Genomic DNA, 18,420 nt, shown 5'->3' on the forward strand with positions numbered 1-18,420 from the left:
CTGGAAATAATTAAATAACTTTTTACTCCTTTAACTATACATATGTACACTAACTTTGAAAAAATACAATCCATCTTTCCAATAAACTTTGCAAATATCGAATAGTATATAATGTTATATTGATGGTATAATGTTAAAAATAATAAAATATAAAATTTTTGTTTAAAAAAAACCAAATAAAGGAATAACAAACATACAAAAAAATTACGATACTGGAGATAATAAATTAATTAAATATTTATATTTATTTATAAAAATTTTAATTAATGTTAAATATTAGATAAATAAAATATTAAAAGTAATTGAAACAAAATTGAAATAATTTAGAATTTAAAAGTAATATAAAATACAACAATAGGAACAGGACAACAAAAATTATTAATATATAAATGCCTATGAGCAGAAAGTAAAATTATTGTCTTCCATGGATTCAATTATTTGCCTATTACTTTCTCTTACGTTTATTTAATGCTTCCATTTGCCCGTAGATTGTATTCTGTTTACTGTATTCCGATTTTCGTTTTTCTATTTTTTGTACAACTGCATCTTGAACTGGTAGCATTTCATTAAAACTACTTTTTGATATTATGAAATTACGTATCTAGAATAGATTATTTGAAGATACAACAACCAATATAAATAAATATAAATTTTTCTTCTACTACAGTTTCAGAGATCATAAATTGTTGTGTTAAGTGCATTCAGATATGTACAGAGATGTCACGTATGTTACATCTTAAACATAAATAAGCTCAATATAATAAAGTCAAGTAATGTTATATGCATATAGGAAAATATACCTTTCTCAATTGATTTGGACTATGCTCATGAGTTATAATAACAATTAATGTGGCAATTTGGCTAATTTCCCTACAAAAGCAAAGTAATATATTTAACAAATATAATAAATATTCATAAATATTATAATATAGGTATAAATAAAAATGTAATTACTTTTTTGGAGTGAGTTTAAACAGGTTAAAATAACTGAATATATACTGGAGTATTTCATCCTTTTTGGCATGTTTCGCGAAGATACGGAAGAGTATATAAATACGCTCATTCTTTTTTATTCCTACAGGAAATTTGTCTGTCAATATGTCAAGAATATAATTGGAAATAATATCATAATTTTGAGAACAAATTAAGTATTGTAAAACTGTATTATCATGTGTTTTGCTCCATTTATTAAACACTTCGAACCAAGTAGCGTTGTCTGCTCCCATTAAACCATTACAATATACCCAATCTTTCCGTAACAAACGTCTGTTTTATCAGGAAAAAAAAAATATTCTATACAAATGTCTAACTACATTATTTAATAATTTAATATTAAAATAATCTATTTAGCATAAGGCAATAATGCCACACAATTTGCTGATACAAATATCGTGATTATAAAACAACTTACACGTTTCGTACAGAGCTTCCAAGAACTTTTTTTAATTCAAAAGTGGCCGTTTTTTGGCAGTCCAAATTACCTAAAATACATGACCATCTTACCGCTTCTTCTCTTAGATATTTAATAAAATCATTTTTGTCATTTTCGTCATGATATTTTATATTGCGCAGAAGTAATTCAAACATATTTAAGATTGTATTCTAAAAATTATTAAATAATAGAAGCATTAGATTTATAGCTATTTTTGAAAAACATGATATAAGTATATTTACACATACACATTTTTATTTTAATTAATTTTCTATACAGTGCTTTAATATCATATGTTATTTTTTTAAAGAAATTTATTCTTGTTATAATTTACCTTTATCCTATCGATGCCTTTAACAGGGAAAACACACGTCATGTGTTCGACCGCTTTAATCATAGGATACCATGCTACATAATCTATTTCTTTAACTAGGAAGCTTGTAATATGCCAAAACATGTTAAAATTCAGTTGCCCTTGCATCAAAAAATAAAACGCGTCATCCACGATTTGGGCTCGATTGAGAACATGTATATTGGTATGATTTATATGATACAAATAATATCCAAGGTTTTCCCAGTTTTTTAAATCATAATTGACACGATAGTACCCTATAACAAAAATAATATTTTTATTATTAGTGTTTTTTTTTTTTCAAATTTATCAAGAAATGCTTGCAAATATGATTATTTTCTGTGCCAAACGTTTTCAAAAAATTAATTTTTTAACAAAATATTTAAAAAATCAGTTGAAGACACGTTTATTGCGAATAATTAGTTACAAAGTTACTTTAAATTAATAATAAATTAATTTCAAAGATGTAAGCTATGAATCAACATTGATCGAAACGTTAAGTTTAATTGTGGTTACACATATAATATATTAACATATTTTTATCAATTTTGACTAATGCCTACAAATATTACAAATTTGTAAATAAAAAACATATTTCTAATAATCAAATATCGAATAATGAAACGTCAATTGTAGAAAGTAAAAACAGTAGAATAAAGTTACTGTTTTATATTTACCAGCTTGTTGTAAATTGAATATGATCCAATTCTTGCCATGCCAGTCAATTGTACCAAATGTATAATTGAATGTATAATTGGATATTATAGGTAGCCAAAAATAACTTTTGTTATCTGATGTATCAAAGTTCATGACTGATTCCGTCGTATATGTCATATGTAGTCGATATTGTTTCATGTCAGTAAATAATTTATTATAAATAGATGAATTAGCACATAAAACTGTTACGTGAATAAAATCAAAATCTGTCGTTTGCGTCACGTTCACTACAGGACAAAGTCTTTCCATTGAAATATCGATTACATCCTTCATATTAAGGTTAGAGTTATCTGTTACATTTCGAGCACTTTCCATAGCGATCCAAAATGGTGTGATGGTAGATAAATTATTAGTATACGTCGTATTTCTGTATTAACAATTATCCATTACAAAATTACATTATTTACTATTAATAATAATTCCACAATATGTTTTTAAAATTCTTTATGTAACGAGTAACTAAAAGTAGCCGATAAATTTTAAACGGTTAATTTCTATGTTTTTGAATAGTAGAACTTAAAGCATATCATCTACTTTACTGTTCACATTTTTTCCGTCATTATTATTACTATTGGATCATATAAAAAGATATTACTCACTGTATGTTTATATACGTGTCGATACCAGTCCAAAACACATCATCAGATGTTATATGATATAACATACGCCATATAATGAATGCTGTGACAATTCAAATTATAAAATACTTGTTAAGTAATTTGAAATATTGCCTTTTATTATTAATATAGTATTAATTATTATTAACATAACGGTAATTAGTATTTTAAAATAATTAATTTTTGCTCTTAATATACTTATAATAAATTTTATGTGTAAACAAGTGGTGCTTTAATTGATTTATAGTTAAATTTTCTTATACTCTATTATAAAATTTACGAATTTACGTACAATTATCAATATTTTAAAATTATATTTACTTTAATTATAAGTAATATTTTAGTTACATTTACTTAAACTTACATTTGATATAATTAAAGGATGATCGAAATAAATGCACTGTAGAGATGTTTGCGGTATGTGCAAGAGAATCTATAGGAAGAGAATCTATAGGAAGAGTATCGAAACGTAAAGAGTCTCCGTATATTTGAACGACAAATAGGTCCATCATGCGATGAATTGTGCTAGTCTGTAAAGTAGCACGACATGATCGAGTAAATATATGTAAGTCGAGAAATGTATTTGAATTGACAACATGTATTTAGCACTGCTGATAGCTGCTAACATTTGGTCGTTTCTATTATAAAGACTGAAGCTGTAGTATACTAATAGTAAAAATATTAAAAGAACCTGATCCAAAATATGTGCTGCAAGAAATGTAATAAATCCTTCTCTTGACCACAGAATCGCATCGTCGTACCAAAGAGATACCGTTGCACATGCTATTAAGTTTGCCACTTCTGTTTTGCGGACATTTTGATTTAATGTCTCATTATAAATAATATCTTCTTCCCTGAAAATTGTTTTCAAATATTAGAAATATTCTCAAAATTTTAATATAATTTTGCAATTTAATAAATTTTTGTGTCGTCGTTATAGTAGATAAAAGTTATTACAAACACACAAATAAACGTTTAATTATATTTAGTTAAAACTAAATTTAAATATAAATTAGTAACAAAATTGAATCCGAATTTGACAAAAAAATAAATGTTAACAACCTTGTGTTTTATATATTTTTAATAAACTATATATATTATATTGTTAACGAGACATGGTAATAACTGTTTACTTACATATTCGCATAGAATTTATATAAAAAGGAAGTAAGAAAAGTATTTTGAACATTTTTTCATCAGCAATATTACGTGCGATAATGTACATAAGATTTGAAGTAATAAGAATTTTGATGACTTTATCAATATTATTGGTGAAAAGGACACGATTTTATAACACACGTTTTACTTGTACAACATAAAAGGCAGTTGTTTTTCATACTTTTAATAATGAAATATGAATTGAAATCTTATTTAACGTAAAGAATAATTCTTTTAATTTTTTGTTTAAAATAAAAATAAGAATCTTTTATCAAAAAGTGACGCAAGTAATATATGTTTTGTTATCTATTAATAAACATACTGACATTAAAATGTATTTTTTTAGTTTTGGAATATTATAAATAAATATATTTATTCAGTTTGGTTTTATTTTATCTTGTATTTACGAATATTACCTTAATAAAATGAATCCCCATGACTTTACTGTGTTCAAAATTCTTATGTAACTGTGTTGAAGGCCCTTAACTATATAGCAATCTACATTTCGTATTTTGATTGTACTCTTTTGTTGCAAATAATATATGACTTTTTGCGTAATGTCTTTTACAAAATGCACCTGATCTCTGATTTCTTTTCTATGCCAAAATTTGAGATTTTTAGCAGAAATTAAGGAATAAGTTGATGCAGTTATACCAATTGTTAAATCTTTAGCGGACATAGAAGGTGATTCGTTAAAGTGAGTCCACAACATGTTATTTATACTTTGTACTTGTTTTCGCATTGGCACATTCGAGAAAAATGTATAGATTTGATGATGCTTGATGGAAATGTTAAAAATTGATTTAAATTTTGACTTGATCCAACATGGAAATAGTTCTTGTGCTCTTATTAATTTAATGCCTTTGTAGTTTAGTCTATTTTATTTTAAATGTATGGTTAATATAAAATTTTAATCATAATTGGAATAAAAATTGATTATATTTACTTACACTTCTGCTTTATCTGCATTGTAGGATTCGAAAAAATCTTCGTCATTATATATAGTACGGACATATATCATTTTTAAGGAATACGTACCAGGAGATAAAAACTCTATTGATGATTGGTTCAAATGAAGATGAATGTACGTTTTATTGATAAATGAAAATTTCTGGATGTTGATTGTCAGATTATTATAGTGGTCCATCAGGTCAACTTTAATTATGGCCGTAGTCTCTAAGTTCATAATTAACGTTTTTGTCTGACGATAAATCTCGATAGCGATAATGCATTCTCCAAAAAAGACATTATTGTATACGTCAAATTTTATTTTGACATCATAACGCAATGGTTTAAAACGACTGACATTGAAAACCTTGTTATTAATTTCAGTAGTATTAGTCGTAAATTGTGCAGTAGATAGTATAATCATCACGATAAATATTAATCCATTTAATAAGATATGTCGCAATGCCATACTAATTTGCTTTAAAGCATCTGCAAGAATTTCTTGATGAAAAATAAGCACGTGCATTTGCAACATACACACATTCTGTTTAATTTTAATATAAGAAAAATAAAGATTATATAACAACTATTTCAATTAATCATACTAAATCGATGTAGGATTTTCATGAAAATTGGCTGAAGGAGAAAAAGAATTACTTTTGATAATAGTGATAAAAGAAATAAAATTTTAAATACGAGAGGTTACATGCATAAAATGTTAAGAGCAACATAATTTATTGAAAAGTTTTTTTTATATATAAAACTAAAAAAGTTAAAATTATATAAAATTCATATAATATTTAAAACACCAGAAATAAAAATAACAATGTTTAATTTCATAAAGAATTACGTCTTACCAATATTGGAAATAGTTAAATAACTTTTTACTCCAACTATGTATATACACTAAGTTTAAAAAAATACAATCGATCTTTTCAATAAATTTTGTAAATATCGAAGTGATTGATTTTTAACATATGACATGTATTTAATTCAAAAATTTTACATTGAAACAATTGATATCTAATTGTTATATTTATCTGAGTTTATGTACAGTCACGGATTTAACGGTCTACATTTGTAGATCGGACCCCCGCTGCCCCGGCGCGAAAAGGACCGGCATAAAAAAAATTATTTATTAACATTTAATGTCACCCGGGGCGGCGTGTAACGCGTAAAATCGTGAAATAGACTACGGTACTCTTAAATCTACTATCAAAGAACATAAACGCAATGAAAAGTATCAACTCGCTACGTTTCATTTTCAGGTTGAAATTGGTTTCATTTGAAGTAGGCGACAAATTTTAAAAGCCGCAAATAGGAAAGACAGAAATTTCGAGAGCGAATTTAATCATTAGTCATCAGATTCAACATAATCGAGATTCGTTAAAATACGCGAACACGTTAACACGTGTCAATAACGGACCTATATAAAAATGGGCCCCTTGTAACGTTTGCGGATCGGGCCTTTTTTCTTAAATTTGCCACCGTTCACGTAGTATAAATTAAAAAAAAAAAAAAATTAAACAAATAGTGAAAGATGTATGTTAGCACCGAAGAATATGTTTTTAACAATATAAAACGGTATTTGTTGTGCTATATGATTTTAATGAGAAATATTTCACCTGCAGTAACTTACCTAAATATGTTAAAATAATGTGAAAATTTAAATTACAGTACTTTGTAACAATTAACAATTTGTAACGATAGTACTGTTAGCACCGTCTTGAATTGCGAGTGCTAAAGATGTATTATATAAAATTAATCGTTATCTTACTGTTTCGAGAAATCACTGAACACTGAGAGAAATATTGGCAGTTAACATAATATATACATTATGCGATGTAAATAATTTTTTTCTAAGAGGTTACGCGGCAATAAACATTCTATCAAACAACGGAGAAACGAATGACTGTTGATGTCTAATCAAATAAAATTGTGCATAGAATATAAAAAGTATATTAAATAATATAAGTATATAGTATAATATAATATATATTAAATAATATAAAAAGTAAATTTCTACATTGTTTTTAATTATTGTTACAGGAAATGTGTGGAAAGTTATACTTTTAAAGTAAATAATTTTTAGAATTATGTACATGTTAAAATTTAATGTTTTTTTGAACATAATCTATTTATTTTATATTATAAATGTTTTATATTGCTATGAAAGAAGGAGATAGTTACGTTTTAAAAAAAATCAGTTATTAAGATTTATTACAAAAGATAGCATAACGTTAAAAATAATAAAATATTATAAAATTTTTATGTTTAAAAGAAAAACCTAATAAAGGAATAACAAACATACAAAACATATACAATACTAGAGATAATAAATTAATTAAATATTTATATTTACGTATATAAATATTAAATAAATGAAATATTAAAAGTAATTGGAACAAAAAATTATTTAGAATTGAAAAATAATATTTAATACAATAATAAGAACAGGATTACAAAATTATTTATATATAAACCCGAGAAAAAATGGTATAATTGGTCAGATGTAAATATATATCATTAGTTATGAAAAAATCTGAATTTTATATGATTATATAAAATTACATATGTTATTAGATCTTTTCATAACTAATTATATATATTTACATCTGACCATATTACACCATTTTTTCTCGGGAATGCATATGAGTGCAAGTAAAATTATTGTCTTCCAGGGATTCAATTGTTTGCCTATTACTTTCACTAATTTTAAGAATAGCGAATGCGGCCGTAGTTTCTGATTTGCTTAGCGTATTCCGATATTCGTTTTTGTATTTTTTTTTTAACTGCATCTTGAACTTGTGGCGCTTCATTAAATCTACTTTTCACGAAGTCAGTTATCTAGAACAGATTATTTAAAAATACAACAGCCAATATAAATAAATATAAATTTTTCTTCTACTACAGTTTCAAAGATCATAATTTGTTATGTTAAGTGCATTCAGATATGTATAGGGATGTTGAGTATAATACAATTTAAACATAAATAAGCTCAATATAATAGAACCAAGTAGTGTTATACGCATATAGGAAAATATACCTTAGACAATCGCCCTGTAGTAGAGAAACGCTCATGCGTTATAATAACAATTAATATGGCAATTTGGTCAACTTCCCTACAAAAGCAAAGTAATATATTTGACAAATATAATAAATATTCATAAATATGAAAATATAGTTAAAAATAAAAATATAATTACTTTTTTGAACTGAATTCAAAGTCTTTTAAAACTTCGAGTATATCCTGCAACATTATTTTATTTTTTGCATGTCTTGCGACGATAAGGAGCATTATATAAGCACGCTCATTGCGTTTCAATCGAAAAATATTTTCCCTTATTCTTAACAAATAATTCCAAATAATAATAAGATCTTCAGAGCAAACTAAGTATTGTAAAAGTGTATTATGGCGTGTTTTGTTAAATTTTTCATATACATTCAACCAAACACTGTAGCTTGCTCCCATTAAACCATTACAGTATATCCAGTCTTTCCGTATCAAAAGCCTGCATTACCGGGAGAAAAAAAATATTCTATACAAATATTTAATTACAATATTTCATAATTTAATATTTATATAATCTATTTAGCATGAAACAATAATGCCATACAATTTGTTGATACAAATATCGTGCTTATAAAATAACTTACATGTCTTGTACAGATCTTTGAAGATATTTATTTAATTCAAAAGTGGCATTTCCTTTGCAGTCTAAATCACCAAAAACACATGACCATCTTACCGCTTCTTCTCTTAGATATGTAATAAAATCATTTGCGTAAAATATATCATCGTATCCTATATTACACAGAAGTTTATTGAACATTGCCATGATTTTCTTCTAAAAATTATTAATTAATAGAAACATTAAATTTATAGCTATTTTTGAAAAACATGATATAAGTATATTTACACACATATACATATTTATTTTAATTAATTTTATATACAGTGCTTTAATATCATAAATTATTTTTTCAAAACAGTTTACTCTTGTTTGAATTTACCTTTGTAACTGAAAAATCATCAATAGGCCAGACACACCACATGTGCTCAACAGCTTTAATCATAGGATACCATGCTACATAATCTGTTTCATTAAATAGAAATCTTGTAATCTTAAAAAACATGGTAAAACCGAGTTGCCCTTGCATCAAAAAATAAAACGCGTCATCGACAATTTGGGCTCGATTGAGAACATGTATATTGGTATAACTTATATGAGACAAATAATATCCAAGGTTTGCCCAGTTTTCTGAATCATAATTGACACGATAGTACCCTATAACACAAAAATAATATTTTTATTATTAGTGTTTTTTTTTCAAATTTATCAAGAAATGCTTGCAAATATGATTATTTTCTGCCAAACGTTTTCAAAAAATTAATTTTTTAACAAAATATTTAAAAAATCAGTTGAAGACACGTCTATTGCGAATAATTAGTTACAAAGTTACTTTAAATTAATAATGAATTAATTTCAAAGATGTAAGCTATGAATCAACATTGATCGAAACGTTAAGTTTAATTGTGGTTACACATATAATATATTAACATATTTTTATCAATTTTGACTAATGCCTACAAATATTACTAATTTGTAAATAAAAAACATATTTCTAATAATCAAATATCGAATAATGAAACGTCAATTGTAGAAAGTAAAAACAGTAGAATAAAGTTACTGTTTTATATTTACCAGCTTGTTGTAAATTGAATATGATCCAATTCTCGCCATGCCAGTCAATTAAATTAATTATATCAAATGTATAATTGGATATTATAGGTAGCCAAAAATAACTTTTGTTATCTGATGTATCAAAGTTCATGACTAATTTCGTCGTATATGTCATATGTCGATATTGTTTCCTGTCAGTAAATAATTTATTATAAACAGATGAATTAGCACATAAAACTGTTACGTGAATAAAATCAAAATCTGTCGTTTGCGTCACGTTCACTACAGGACAAAGTCTTTCCATTGAAATATCGATTACATCCTTCATATTAAGGTTAGAGTTATCTGTTACATTTCGAGCACTTTCCATAGCGATCCAAAATAGTGTGATGGTAGATAAATTATTAGTATACGTCGTATTTCTGTATTAACAATTATCCATTACAAAATTACATTATTTACTATTAATAATAATTCCACAATATGTTTTTAAAATTCTTTATGTAACGAGTAACTAAAAGTAGCCGATAAATTTAAAACGATTAATTTCGATGTTTTTGAAAAGTAGAACTTAAAGCATATCATCTACTTTACTGTTCACATTTTTTCCGTCATTATTATTACTATTGGATCAAATAAAAAGATATTACTCACTGTATGTTTATATACGTGTTGATACCAGTCCAAAACACATCATCAGATGTTATATGATATAACATACGCCATATAATGAATGCTGTGACAATTCAAATTATAAAATACTTGTTAAGTAATTTGAAATATTTCCTTTTATTATTAATATAGTATTAATTATTATTAACATAACAGTAATTAGTATTTTAAAATAATTAATTTTTGCTCTTAATATACTTATAATAAATTTTATGTGTAAACAAGTGGTGCTTTAATTGATTTATAGTTAAATTTTCTTATACTCTATTATAAAATTTACGAATTTACGTACAATTATCAATATTTTAAAATTATATTTACTTTAATTATAAGTAATATTTTAGTTACATTTACTTAAACTTACATTTGATATAATTAAAGGATGATCGAAATGAATGCACTGTAGAGATGTTTGCGGTATGTGCAAGAGAATCTATAGGAAGAGAATCTATAGGAAGAGTATCGAAACGTAAAGAGTCTCTGTATATTTGAACGACAAATAGGTCCATTATGCGATAAGTTGCGCTAATCTGTAAAGTAGCACGACATGATCGAGTAAATATATGTAAGTCGAGAAATGTATTTGAATTGACAACATGTATTTAGCACTGCTAATAGCTGCTAACATTTGGTCGTTTCTATTATAAAGACTGAAGCTGTAGTATACTAATAGTAAAAATATTAAAAGAACCTGATCCAAAATATGTGCTGCAAGAAATGTAATAAATCCTTCTCTTGACCACAGAATCGCATCGTCGTACCAAAGAGATAGCGTTGCACATGCTATTAAGTTTGCCACTTCTGTTTTGCGGACATTTTGATTTAATGTCTCATTATAAATAATATCTTCTTCCCTGAAAATTGTTTTCAAATATTAGAAATATTCTCAAAATTTTAATATAATTTTGCAATTTAATAAATTTTTGTGTCGTCGTTATAGTAGATAAAAGTTATTACAAACACACAAATAAACGTTTAATTATATTTAGTTAAAACTAAATTTAAATATAAATTAGTAACAAAATTGAATCTGAATTTGACAAGAAAATAAATGTTAACAACCTTGTGTTTTATATATTTTTAATAAACTATATATATTATATTGTTAACGAGACATGGTAATAACTGTTTACTTACATATTCGCATAGAATTTATATAAAAAGGAAGTAAGAAAAATATTTTAAACATTTTTTCATCAGCAATATTACGTGCGGTATAATGTACACAAGATTTGAAGTAATAAGAATTTTGATGACTTTATCAATATTATTGGTGAAAAGGACACGATTTTATAACACACGTTTTACTTGTACAACATAAAAGGCAGTTGTTTTTCATACTTTTAATAATGAAATATGAATTAAAATCTTATTTAACGTAAAGAATAATTCTTTTAATTTTTTGTTTAAAATAGAAATAAGAATCTTTTATCAAAAAGTGACGCAAGTAATATATGTTTTGTTGTCTATTAATAAACATACTGACATTAAAATGTATTTTTTTAGTTTTGGAATATTATAAATAAATATATTTATTCAATTTGGTTTTATTTTATCTTGTATTTACGAATATTACCTTAATAAAATGAATCCCCATGACTTTAATCTGTTCACATTTCTTATGTTACTGTGTTGAAAGTTTTTAATTAGAAAGTAAATTATTTTTGTTATTTTTCTTGTATTTTTTTGGTTCAAATAGTTTATAACTTTTTGCGCAATGATTATTACATTTTCTGCATAACATCTGATCTCTTTTCTATACCAAAATGTGCCACTTTCAGTATTGTTGTAAAAATAAGTGGATGTGATTATAACATATGTTTCAGCGGTCAATAAAAGCGATTCGTCAAAGTGAGTCCACAGCATGTTATTTATATTTTTAACTCTCTCTCCTTTCCTCATATTCAATAAAACTGTGTAGTTTTCATGATGCCAAATAGAAATTTTAAAGTTTGAATAAAATACCGACTCGTTCCAATATGGAAATAGTTCTTCTGCTGTTATTACTTCAATGATTTCTTTGTTTGACCTATTTTATTTTAAATGTATGAATAATATAAAATTTTAATCACAATTTTACTAAAAATTGATTATATTAACTTACACTTTGTCTTCTTCTTTGTCTGCGTAAACAGATTTGAAAAAGTCTCTATCTATCACGGGACGAATATATATCATTTTTAAATTATATGTACCAGGTAATAAAACATCTGTTGAATGAGTAAAATCAAGATGAATGTACGTTTTATCAAACGATTTATTGTTAAATGAAATTTTCGGGATGTTGATTGTCTGATTATTATCCGTGTCAATCAGATCAATTTCTACTATATTAAAAATCCCTGAAATCATCATACTAATATTTTCCGTTGGACGATTAATCTCGATGAAAATATTACATTTGCCGGAAATGGTATTTCTGTGTACGTCAAATTTTATTTTGACATCATAATGCAATGGTGTTAAATGAACGCCATTCAAAACAGCGTTATTAATTTCAGTAGTATTAGTCGTAAATTTTGCAGCAGATAGTATAATTATCACAATAAATATTAATACATTTAATAAGATATGTCGCAATGCCATACTAATTTCCTTTAAAGCATCTGCAAGAATTTCTTGATTAAAAATAAACACGTGCATTTGCAACATACACACATTTTGTTTAATTTTTATATAAGAAAAATAAAGATTATATAACAACTATTGCAATTAATCATACTAAAGTGATGTAGGATTTTCATGAAAAATGGCTACAGGCGAAAAAGAACTATTTTTGATAGTAGTGATAAAAGAAATACAATTTTACGATTTTATATACATAAAATCTTACAAGCAACATAATTTATTGAAAAGTTTTTCTTATATATAAAACTAAAAAAGTTAAAATTATATAAAATTTATATAATATTTAAAACACGGTAAATAAAAAAAAACAACGTTTAATTTTATAAAAAATTACATCTTACCAATATGAGAAATAATTAAATAACTTTTTACTCCAACTATATGTACACTCAGTTTAAAAAAATACAATCGATCTTTTCAATAAATTTTGTAAATATCAAAATAATTGATTTTTAACATGTGACATGTATTTAATTAAAAAATTTTACATTGTAACGATTGATATCTAATTGTTATATTTATCTGAGTTTATGTAGTGTAAATTAAATAGAAGAAAAAATTAAAAGGATAGTGAAAGATGTATATTAGCACTGAAGAATATGTTTTTAACAATATAAAACAGTATTTGTTGTGCTATATGATTTTAATGAGAAATATTTCACCTGTGGTAACTCACCTATATATATTAAAATGATGTAAAGATTTAAATTACAGTACTTTGTAACAATTAACAATTTGTAACAATAGTACAGTTAGCACCGTCTTGAATTGCGAGTGCTAAAGATGTATTATATAAACTTAATCGTTATCTTACTGTTTCGAGAAATCACTGAATACTAAGAAAAATATCGGCAGCTAACATAATAAATACATTATATGATGTAAATAATTTCTAAAAGGTTACGCGATAATAAACATGCTACCAAACAATGGGAAAGGTAATGGCTGTTGATCAGGGTCGGATGTACGATTTTGTGGCCCCTAAGCTATGATCTTACGGAGGCCCCCCCTTATTAACAAAAAATACATTTTTTAAAATCTTTTCTATACTAAAGAGGCTTCCTTATAATGTGAGGCCCCTAAGCTGTAGCTTATCTAGCTTATGTGTAAATCCGGCACTGCTGTTGATATCTAATCAGATAAATTTGTGCGTAATAATAAAAAGTAAATTTTTATGTTGTTTTTAATTATTGTTACAGGAAATGTGTTGAAAATTTTGCTAAATAATTTTTAGAATTATATATATATCAAAATACGAATTTAATATTTTTTCAGACAAAATCAATTTGTATAAAATTGATTAATTAAACGAACTTACGTGAAGTTCGATTACAATTATGCTGTCTCGTCCGGATGGATAATCATAATCGTAGTAGCGTTCAGCTGCGCTATCCTCAATAGGTTTTTAACACCAAATTCAAAAAAGGCGCCGCTCTCTTACACTGAGGCGCGCCTATCTGCACTCACGGTTCTTCATCAGTTCAAAGCGAACAAATCTGAAAATATGGTGTGGGTGGGAGGGACTCTCCATCTGGACGAGACAGCATAATTGTAATCGAACTTCACGTAAGTTCGTTTAATTAATCAATTATGCAATGTCTCGTCCGGATGGATAATCGTAGATGTTTAAAGCTCAGATTTGTAAGGAGTCAAAAGTAAATAAAGTACAACTTTATTTGCCTTTTGAACGTTCTTATTCATTTTATCAGAAATGAACTTATGACCAAATCTACACATATAAGACCTGAACACCAAATAGTCAAATCTTTATATATGTCCCGTTAACCGAGAGCTAATAAATAGGCTTACAAAATATTCGGGATTGTAGCCTGAAAAGAAGAGTCTGTAATTATCGGCCAATTATAAAATCAAGCAAAAATATCCAAAGACTTGCCCCAGCCAGCAGTCCGACTAAACTACACTCCTACTTGCTGCGAGAGATGTCGAAGCATGGCGAGTAGAATGTACTGAAAAAATATTTATATCAACTCCCGATGCGTTTAGTTCTGTTTTGGCCCCACGATCTAGTGTCTGGGAAGAAACTGAATCGTGTGAAACACGACCAGCGAGAAAGAAAGAGTCGCGGCTCCTCTGACGGAGGTCGCAAGTGACCTGAAGATAAAATTTTATCAAGGAAACAACACAGAATTCTGATTTGTCCAGGAAAGGTTTGAATGCGAATAAAGACTGAGCTTTCCCAACGTCGGAGGTTTTGAGTTTAGCCGGGATTTTTAAGATTACGGAATCTGATGTAATAATGTTCGATAGTTGTATAGCTGCAAGCGTTTGCATTTTTTGCGCAGTTGGGAAAGCGAGAGACGTTATCAACTGCCGCAATATCAATTCCAGCCCGAGACCCTCCTGCGGATATAAAGTGACCAAATGATTATTTACTGGAGATGGATCTAAGATGTAATCACAACGAGGGCGTTGTGGTTTTAAAATCGCAACACCCTTGAAACAACTTTTTACTAACAGGGTGCAATTCTCTTTCTTTTGAAGAAATAGGAGATATGGCCAAGCGATATGTATTTAAAGCAGCATAAAAGCCTACATCCGAAAAGGAGGAAGATAAGAATTCTAGAAAAACAGGGACCGACGGGGCAAAACAGCTGACCCTTTCGTTTATAGAAAGACCACCATAATCTACGGGGTTCTAAATATTGCGCTATTGTAGCGTCCGACCTTGATGCGAACAGTGCAGTTAGTGCTAAGGACTGTGTCCTCCTAAGCAAACAAGCTTGCCGGAAAATTTCGCGGCTACTAAGGAAATCTTGTTCCATTTTAATGAAAACGTATCAACTGTTTGTGCTAAGGAATCCGAATGCCAAGAGCCGAATCGCTGGCACTTACTATTAATCGATGTGGCAAACCATTCAGTATCAGAACGACTAACAAGGAAAGGGACCCAAGTGTCCCCCTCCGATTTTGACGAGCTTTAAATATGTTGTAAAGTAGTTCAAAATAAGAGAGACGTATTTTTCTTTATGTGCTTTCTTGCACGTTTAGGGTTGAAACAACCCCTACAAGCTAAAACGGTTTTTTTGGTTTTGACTGAATATCGTCAAAACTGTAAGAGGTATCAAAAAATGTTTCGAATAAAAGTTGCATGGTCTTTTATGAGTTTTATAACCGCGTAGGTCGATTTTTAAAAAAATTTATATTTTTTAATTTACCCTTACCCCATCTTATTATTTTTACGAATTTCAAAATTTTTGTTATGACAAAAGTTGTAGCATTTTTTACGCTGAATACAACCATATATGATTTTATTATGTTTCGAAATCGCATCTTTTAGAAATGAGCTGTCAATGTCGCACTATATGCGTCGCGCTGCGATATATGCATATGTGTATATGCATAACGCATCGTTTGTGCCGCTTGTGTAATCGATGTTTGTCGCGCATGTGTAATTGATAAGATGAATAAAATTAGAAATAAAGATCAGCATGTTATGAAGTATTCGGAAAAATGTTCTGATCAAAGAACAAAGTTCACTAAAGTTGTTGCCAAGGCATCCCCTCTATTTTACACTTTTATAGTCGCATTTTGAGTGTATTTATAGCGCAGCGCGTTTTCATATCCCGTCAGTGCATATATTACGCTTTAAAGTTGTGCGCTTGTTAGTGATTACGGAAAAACAATATATAAAACAGCATCAAAAAAAGAACAGCAAATTCACTATAAAGTAAGTATTATTTTTTTGTACACAAATAAGGAGAAATATTTAATTGTTACCATATATTTTTCAGAATGGTTCAATTAAATCCATTTAACGTAATAATGTTAGTATACGTAACTTTTTCGGCCCTTAATCTATCAACAAGTCCGATAACATCTAAAGAACAAGAAATGGCACATAAAATAGAATCTATGCTGAAAGAAATGCGCGATGAGAGATACGAAATGGAAGTAGAAGAATCTTTAGATTATGAAAACGATAACGATATTCCAACAGCAGAGCAATTCGAACTAGGAGATGAAGAGGAAGAAGGTGAGCTATTGGACGCAAATCCTAAAGTTATATGTACTACAGATGCGTCCTCTAAATCAATTAAGGTAAGAGATTATTTATGGAAAGGAGGAAAATTACCATTTTCTAGTCCTCTAGCTTGCACTGCGGAGCTATAATAAACTAATTGAGGCAATTTATATTAAACATAAATAACCGTCCTCTCGATTGATTTCTTAATAACCAAGAACGGAGATAAAAATTAGACCTTACAATCCGCTACAATCTCGATTGTTCCTCTATCGAGAAGTCTGGAAATCTCCTGGGAGCAAATCTGTTCCTCCAACTTGGATAAGTGTTATGTGACCGGTGGCCTATAGCCAGCAATAGGCTGAAAGATTATCCGGTCTGATATAATTTCCTTCCACTGGAAAGAAAATAAGACAACCTGCCAGCAATATTTACTTCCTCTCTGTCTAGTATCTCCTCGACTGGGATCTGGAGCGGTATGATGATCGGCGACTGTTGTTTGCTGCCCCTGTTCTCCTCGTTGCTAATCTCAAGTATCTCACAGAGGCGCGGGCGTTACTCGATCTAACGGGGGCTACTTACAATGGTTGCTTAATTGGTTGCTGAATCTTCCGAGATATTGTTAGCGGCGTTTTAATAATGTTCCTGGATGATTTCTCCATAGAGGCCGCTGTTCTCATCTGCTCTCCAAAGAAAGAGAAAAAGAAGGTCGTCAGCTGGAATGGCATCCGCTGTATTTTTGGCGATCAATTTAAGGGCGGGTGTAATCCGCGCTCTTTTACTCAAAGAGAGTCGATAAAAAGGGCCACCAGGATCCTTGTTTCGTGTTCGGTGCACTCCGCGCGAGCGGAGAGACTCACACGAGCGTCCGAAGACGCCGTACTTTATCTAGCGACCAAATCGTCGCACGTGTCCTTATTGCCGCCGGTATTTTTTGATCCGGTCAGCGACACTCGCTCCTTCGTTGACCTTTGTTACAGCCACTAGGGGATCCTAATGTCGATAATGGAGTTTCAACCTGCTTTAATGCATTCTTTACCAAGATTTTTGAAACGGATTCAGCAAAATTGATTTTTGACTTGGAAGGGGGGGAGGTTTAACCCCCTCTCTCAGAATCCACCAATGGTTACAGCTATGCGAGCCTCAGGACCGAAAGCATTCTGCGTAGCTGGCCTGAGAAAATCCGAGATGGCTTCGCCTAAAGCGCAGCACCATGCTCACCTGAGCCT

General features: G+C 28.5%; 2 protein-coding genes and 1 long non-coding RNA gene across 14 annotated transcripts in view; 1 reads left to right on the forward strand and 2 right to left on the reverse strand.

Moving 5' to 3' along the window:
• Positions 1 to 219: 219 nt before the first annotated feature.
• Positions 220 to 7,117, reverse strand: LOC105676279 (aminopeptidase N-like). 5 transcript variants are annotated; one of them, XM_067351861.1, is made up of 12 exons: positions 6,864 to 7,117; positions 5,227 to 5,713; positions 4,693 to 5,151; positions 3,810 to 3,972; positions 3,483 to 3,648; positions 3,101 to 3,182; positions 2,462 to 2,868; positions 1,767 to 2,041; positions 1,412 to 1,602; positions 955 to 1,266; positions 801 to 870; positions 220 to 601 (listed from the first exon to the last, which is right to left on the reverse strand). In XM_067351861.1, exons 2-12 carry the CDS (start codon positions 5,691 to 5,693, stop codon positions 446 to 448), a joined length of 2,748 nt encoding a protein of 915 aa, XP_067207962.1. In that variant the 5' UTR covers positions 5,694 to 5,713; positions 6,864 to 7,117; the 3' UTR covers positions 220 to 445. The 5 variants fall into 5 exon arrangements, with proteins under 5 accessions (XP_067207962.1, XP_067207963.1, XP_067207961.1 ...); XM_067351862.1 differs by lacking the exon at positions 6,864 to 7,117 and having other exon boundaries at positions 5,227 to 5,239; positions 5,315 to 6,752; XM_067351860.1 differs by lacking the exon at positions 6,864 to 7,117 and having other exon boundaries at positions 5,227 to 6,751.
• A 791-nt stretch (positions 7,118 to 7,908) lies between these two features.
• LOC105676573 (aminopeptidase N-like) overlaps positions 7,909 to 18,420 on the reverse strand; it is a 227,141-nt gene continuing 216,629 nt past the window's right edge. For 3 of the 8 annotated variants that reach the window (XM_067351871.1, XM_067351870.1, XM_067351869.1), the window contains 9 exons: positions 11,273 to 11,435; positions 10,946 to 11,111; positions 10,564 to 10,645; positions 9,931 to 10,331; positions 9,239 to 9,513; positions 8,882 to 9,072; positions 8,431 to 8,736; positions 8,271 to 8,346; positions 7,909 to 8,071 (listed from right to left, as the gene is read on the reverse strand). In XM_067351871.1, the coding sequence (XP_067207972.1) occupies positions 7,940 to 8,071; positions 8,271 to 8,346; positions 8,431 to 8,736; positions 8,882 to 9,072; positions 9,239 to 9,513; positions 9,931 to 10,331; positions 10,564 to 10,645; positions 10,946 to 11,090 (1,608 nt within the window). In that variant the 5' untranslated portion in view covers positions 11,091 to 11,111; positions 11,273 to 11,435 and the 3' untranslated portion in view covers positions 7,909 to 7,939. Of the gene's footprint in view, positions 8,072 to 8,270; positions 8,347 to 8,430; positions 8,737 to 8,881; positions 9,073 to 9,238; positions 9,514 to 9,930; positions 10,332 to 10,563; positions 10,646 to 10,945; positions 11,112 to 11,272; positions 11,436 to 12,157; positions 12,611 to 12,685; positions 14,750 to 18,420 lie in introns of those variants that run through there. The other 5 variants (XM_012374589.2, XM_067351867.1, XM_067351866.1 and 2 more) reach the window with 5 other exon arrangements.
• Positions 16,809 to 17,147, forward strand: LOC105676575 (uncharacterized). The gene is made up of 2 exons (XR_010889285.1): positions 16,809 to 16,897; positions 16,962 to 17,147. It is a non-coding gene; the product is annotated as an uncharacterized lncRNA (long non-coding RNA).

The sequence above is a fragment of the Linepithema humile genome, chromosome 3 (assembly GCF_040581485.1).
Source record: "Linepithema humile isolate Giens D197 chromosome 3, Lhum_UNIL_v1.0, whole genome shotgun sequence".
Lineage (NCBI taxonomy): Eukaryota > Metazoa > Arthropoda > Insecta > Hymenoptera > Formicidae > Linepithema > Linepithema humile.